The sequence below is a fragment of the Macrobrachium nipponense genome, chromosome 34 (genome assembly GCF_015104395.2).
Source record: "Macrobrachium nipponense isolate FS-2020 chromosome 34, ASM1510439v2, whole genome shotgun sequence".
Classification (NCBI taxonomy): domain Eukaryota; kingdom Metazoa; phylum Arthropoda; class Malacostraca; order Decapoda; family Palaemonidae; genus Macrobrachium; species Macrobrachium nipponense.
In genome coordinates, this window is record NC_061095.1 from 2,718,241 (window position 1) to 2,724,427 (window position 6,187).

At 33.8% G+C, this 6,187-nt stretch overlaps 1 protein-coding gene across 1 annotated transcript; it reads right to left on the minus strand.

Annotated features, from left to right (window-relative positions):
• Positions 1-2,445: 2,445 nt before the first annotated feature.
• On the minus strand, positions 2,446-4,798 carry LOC135207626 (uncharacterized). The gene is made up of 3 exons (XM_064239487.1): positions 4,720-4,798; positions 4,016-4,174; positions 2,446-3,255 (listed from the first exon to the last, which is right to left on the minus strand). Exons 2-3 carry the CDS (start codon positions 4,172-4,174, stop codon positions 2,803-2,805), a joined length of 612 nt encoding a protein of 203 aa, XP_064095557.1. The 5' UTR covers positions 4,720-4,798; the 3' UTR covers positions 2,446-2,802.
• Positions 4,799-6,187: the final 1,389 nt, after the last annotated feature.

Below are 6,187 nucleotides of genomic sequence, written 5' to 3' on the forward strand. Positions count from 1 at the left end.
GTACATATACGGTACGTGTACTATCCACTACAAAATGTAGGTATAACATATTGTGCAGCACAATACGTCGATTCACTATACAACACTGCAGAACCCATTGTACAACACAATACGATTCACTACAAAACCATACTTTGACTTGTAAACGTATCAGTGCCTCTACAGCCGTCGAATGTAGACCCAAATCTGACGTCCCTATCGAGATGAACTCTCATTTATATATTCTCACGGAAATGAGTTGAAACGAGGTCACCAGTGACCTCACTGGGGCCATTTCACGCCGGTTGCCATACTCGGCGACACAGAGGGGAGGGAGGTCCTCGGTTTTTTAATGCACCTGGCCACAGAGGTGTGTTTTAATTAATGAATTCGATTGTTGCAAGGTCTTATACGCTTCGTTTGGTTAAGATTTCAAGTGGTTCCTTTCGAAAATACGCTTTTAATTACTGATGCAACTTTAAGAGTTAGATCACAAGACTTTTTCTAGAGCGATTATGACACTATGAAGTCTCCATTGTTCTGTCAAAATAACGGTTAATTTTGATGATGATGCAATATTGCCGAAGCAGGAAGTGAATTTGATTTTTGTGATAATATGTCTAACAATATCAAGGTGTTCTTCTGTTTATATATATATATATATATATATATATATATATATATATATATTAAATAATATATGCGACGCACAATCAAAATTCAGTTGTATGCACAATGCAGATAAATCCTATATTATTATTATTATTATTATTATTATTATTATTATTATTATTATTATTATTATTATTATTATTATTATTATTATTATTATTATTCAGAAGATGAACTCTAATCACATGGAACAAGCCCACCACAGGGGCCACTGACATGAAATTCGTATTATTATTATTATTATTATTATTATTATTATTATTATTATTATTATTATTATTATTATTATTATTATTATTATTATTATTATTCAGAATTTGAAACCCATATTCATATGGAACAAGCCCACCACAGGAGCCACCGACTAAACCTTCAAGCTTCCAAAGAATATTGCAGGCTCATCTGAAAGAACCAACAATATAAGTATAACAGGAAGTACAGAAAGAAGAGGTCACTTATTACATTAGAAAATGAATTAACAAAATTAACAAATTTGATTGATTTCTCTTACTGCATCACAGACATCATTTCTCAAAATGGAAAAGTGGTTTCCAAGACATTCACTGGCCCAGATTTCAGTCATGTTGCATTGCATAAAACCGGCTGGTGAGAATTGCCAAATATCAGTTGCTGTTTATTGCAGAAATACAACAGAGCAAGGTCTGTGAATACAGTAGTTGAATACAACATATTTGTGTATTTACAGTTTACAGAATGGTATAGTTAAGGTAATATAGTTATCCTATGGACAAAAACAACCGATGAATCTCCCGTATTTCTTTATTTTACATGAATGGTTTCAGTCAGTGCTACACTGAGGTAGAGAATAGTGCTCTCCTAAGGTTTGTGAATACAGCAGATTTGTGTCTTTACAGTTAACAGAATGGTATAGTTAAGGTAATATAGTTATCCCATGGACAAAACCCACTAATAAATCTCTTGTAGCTCTTTATTTTACATGTATGGTTTCAGACAGTGCTGCATTGAGCTATAGAGAATAGTGTTCACCTAAGGTTTGTGAATACAGTGGTTAAATACAGTAGTCTAGTGTATTTAAAGTTTCTAGAATGATATAATTAATTTAATATAATTATCCCATGGACAAAATCCAGTAAGAAATCTCATATATCTCCTTATTTTACAGGTATGGTTTCAGACAGTGCTCCATTGAGCTAGAGAATTTTTATCTCGCTGAGATTAGCATCGCCAGAGTTTGTCTGTCTTGGTAGCTTTGTCTCCTCTGCTACCAGGTTTGTGAATTCTCTCCATGCTTCTGTTTTTCCTGATATTTATAATTTTTCTCTCTCTTAATGGGACACTCAATTGTTATTAAAAGAACAATGGCGTGATATCCTATAAGCACACTAGTGAAGTCCTTGGCGGCATAGGATTTCTTTGCAGGATTTGAAAAAAAAGTTTATTTCCCTTTCGTTCCCCATTACATTCTCCTCTTTTTTTTTTATTCAGTACTTCATTCTTTAGCAGTTTTTTTCAGGACTTATTTAAATTGCTGTACTTTACACTTTTTTTCACACTTAGATTTTATCTATGTTAATTTATTTGTGTCATTAGCATTCAGAAAATAGTGAGAGAGAGAGAGAGAGAGAGAGAGAGAGAGAGTGAGAGAGAGAGAGAGTTATCAGGATTCATAACAGGCTGTGATAAGTATTAGAATAAAATACTTTCCATCTTCTCAAACGTAAATGAAAAAAATTAATAAATACATCAAATTTATGATGAATTAAAAGGAATTCAAAATACCTAATAAACAAATAAACACTTTCATCATTCATTTACATGATTTATTTCACATTCTGCGATGCATAATTTATGGCATTCAATTTTATACATTAATAATTTAAAGTAGACAAAAGCAGATAATAAGAAAGCATATTTCCCTGCTTGGCAACTCTGTCTTTATGGCAATATCAATACGGGTATCAGACGAGTCAATGTTAGTTTTATAATTCTACAATGCATAATTTTATTTTATTAATTTCTAGATTAATAATTTTATTGGATAACTCCGTGTAATTCATTTATCATGTTTACATTGATAATTGTAAGCCAATAAAAGCAAATAATTAAAAGCATAATTCCCTATTTGGCAACTTTGACAGTATGGCAGTATCGATACGTGCATCAGACGCGTCAGTGACCGTACCCACCGTACCCGTACCCTCCGTACGGCTTCGGGCAGACCGTCTTGTACGTCTGGAGGGTTTTCAAAACGGTCTGGTAGTACGGGACTAAGTTGGTCTTGTAGACCGTGTTGTAGTGGAGGGCCGTTTTGGTGACGTACTGCGGCTGGTACTCTGTCTTGTAGACGGTCTCGTACTTCACGTCCGTCTGCACGACGGTCTCGTACTTCACGTCCGTCTCCGTGACGTACTCGGGCACGTGCTCGGTCTTGGTCTCGTACTTCGTCTCGTACTGGGTCTCGTAGTCCGTGACGTACTTCGTGTCCGTCTTGTACTCGGTCTCCGTGACGTACTCGGGTACGTACTCGGTCTCGACCTTCGTGACATACTCGGTCTCGTACACGGGTTGGTAGATCGTCGTGGGCACGTACTGCTTGTCGTAGACCGTTTCGTACACTGGTAGCTGAGGATTGAAACAAAAAAGGTTAGAGAGAGAGAGAGAGAGAGAGAGAGAGAGAGAGAGAGAGAGAGACAAAATCTACATTAAACATCTACATAAAGCTACAAAAGAAAAAAAAATACAAAAAACCACAAAATGTTACAAAATCTTTCTCAGTTCACTTCCTGGATTCTTTAATTAACATGACGTAACCGGAAGTACTTGAAAGAGAGAGAGAGAGAGAGAGAGAGAGAGAGAGAGAGAGAGAGAGAGGTGAGGTGCCATTGTTGACGATGACGTCAGCAAAATATTGAGTTGACGGTCAGGAAATAAATCAACTATTTACTTAGGTCGCAAACACACACACATAAACACTCTTTAGATTTAAATAGGCCTAATCCATCTAAGGAAACCACTTAAACATAATCTAAATAATAAATAAACTTTAGAACTTATAGGCCTATTCCATCTACGTAAACCACTTAAAATCTAAACAACAAATAAACTTCAGTCTTATAGGCCTAATCCATCTACGTAAACCATCAAACATAATCTAAACAATAAATAAACTTTAGAACTTATAGGACTAATCCATCTACTAAACCATTTATAAATAGACTAAACGGTAAGTAAACTCACATTTATCAGACATAATTTAAACATTAACTAAACATCTACGGAAACCATTTAAATATAATCTAAACATTAAGTAAACATCAAGTAAAACCACTTAAATAAACTCCAAACAATAAGTTAATTAAAATAAAAATCACATTTAAATTACCTTCTCCACCTGTGTCTGGTACTTGGTGACATATTTCACCTGGGGGAGGCAGTAGGCCCTAGGGGGAGGAGGCGCCCCGTAGACGTCTGGCGCTGCCTGAGTGAAGGAGACGGCATATGCCCCCAGGGAGAGTATGGCCAACCAGCTGGTATTCACCATCTTCAGGGTATAATGAAGAAAGATGGTGAGTGTGGTGAATGATTATGGTGGGAGATTGTTTATAAGGTTTAGGAAGGACTATTCTTGCTGGTATAAGGCCCCCTAGGCCTATTGATACTATTTGAAAAATGGGTATTTTTGTTTACATAGGCCTAAGGAGGACTATTATGTCTATAAGGTCTGGTCAGGAAGGAGTTTTAAGGTTTATAGGTCTATGACCTATTTTAAAAAGGGTATTTTTGTTTACATAGGCCTAAGGAGGACTATTATGTTTATAGGGTGTGGTCAGGAAGGAGTTTTAAAGTTTATTGGTCTATGACCTATTTTAAAAAGGGTATTTTTGTTTACATAGGCCTGAGAAGGACTGATATGTCTATAGAAGGTATATAGACCTATGGAATGTTCTACAGGGCCAACGAATTAAGCTTTGAAGCAACTTTCTATCGGTATATGAGTATATTCCATAAGTATTTACGTTTATTTGATAAGTACGCAAGTATATTCTATAAGTACACCTCTAAGAAATAAACACGTTTCTCTATTACCTTTGCAAAAAGTGATCCTCCTCGTAAAGCTCTCGTAAGCGGGAGTAGCAGTAATAGTGGCGCCCTTTATCGATTTCCCAGGCATTTATATATACGCCGAAGGGAACCTCCTTCAGCCTTGATCCTTTTGGGCGACTCCAGGGCTAATCTTGGGGGTTGTGGGGCTGTGGGGTGTGGGGGGAGAAGAAGAATTTTCGAAGCGAGAAAATTGAACAAGGTTGTGGAAAGGTGTTACAAAAAGGGTTATGCATAAAAAAATGATTGTTTTTCTCTAATTCCGTTCGTTAATTGTGGGTATTCTGGTATAATCGACTCTCTGGGGTATTGGTGGGTATCATTAAGTGGAATTAATATTTATTTTTCTTATTTAAATTGATTTCTCTCTAGATGATTACATTTATAGTTCATATTTATATTGGATATTTGCTTTGTTTTAGTGGTGTGTAGGCCTATGGAACATTCTCTCTCTCTTTCTCTCTCTCGGCTCTTTATATATATATATATATGACTGAAAATATTTTGTTAACATGTATAGGCTTATACGGCCTTCTCTCTCTCTCTCTCTTTATATATATATATATTATATATATATATATATGTTAATATATATATAATATATATATATACATATATATATATCATATATGACTGAATATTTTGTTTACATGTATAGGCTTATACGGCCTTCTCTATCTCTCTCTCTCATCTCTCTTTATATATTATATATATATATATCTATATATATATATATATATATATATATATTATAAAATATATGACTGAAATATTTTGTTAACTTGTATAGGCTTATACGGCCTTCTCTCTCTCTCTCTTTATATATATATATATATATATATATATATATATATATAATATATATGACTGAAATATTTTGTTAACATGTATAGGCTTATACGGCCTCTCTCTTCTCTCTCTCTCTCTCTCTCTCTCTCTCTCTCTCTCTCTCTCTCTATATATATATATATATATATATATATATTGATGTGTAGGCCTATTAACCTCTCACTCTATATATATATATATATATATATATATATATATATATATATATATATATATATATAAATTTAAATTCAATTCATAACAGAAATTAAAAAAAGAATAAATTAAAATCGTCCCAGCCAGGAAACGCATATAGTAAATGACTATTCAAAATTCAGATACCCATTAAATCTGACATTAAAAAAAAAATAACCAAAAAAATGTCAGTAAACGAAATACACAATTTCCACACTCAGTAGTTATTCAGTTTACCTTTATTTTCTTTAATTTTTTTCTTAAATGTTCTAATTTTCTTTCGGTTTTATCTTTAAGAGACAAAAGTTCAACGTAAATAGGTTGTTGTCAACATGGCCTTTCTTTTTCAGTTTTTTTTTTCTGCTGCTTTTTATAATTTCTTATTTTTTATTTTTCCTCGATTTCGTTTCACTCTAGGTTTTCTTTGTAG

Bases quoted from the DNA above. Each gene is read 5' to 3' on its own strand.
- LOC135207626 (XM_064239487.1), bottom strand. From the start codon at position 4,174: ATGGTGAATACCAGCTGGTTGGCCATACTCTCCCTGGGGGCATATGCC. The intron at 3,256-4,015 runs GTAATTTAAATG...TTCAATCCTCAG, and splicing joins ACCAGACACAGGTGGAGAAG to CTACCAGTGTACGAAACGGT.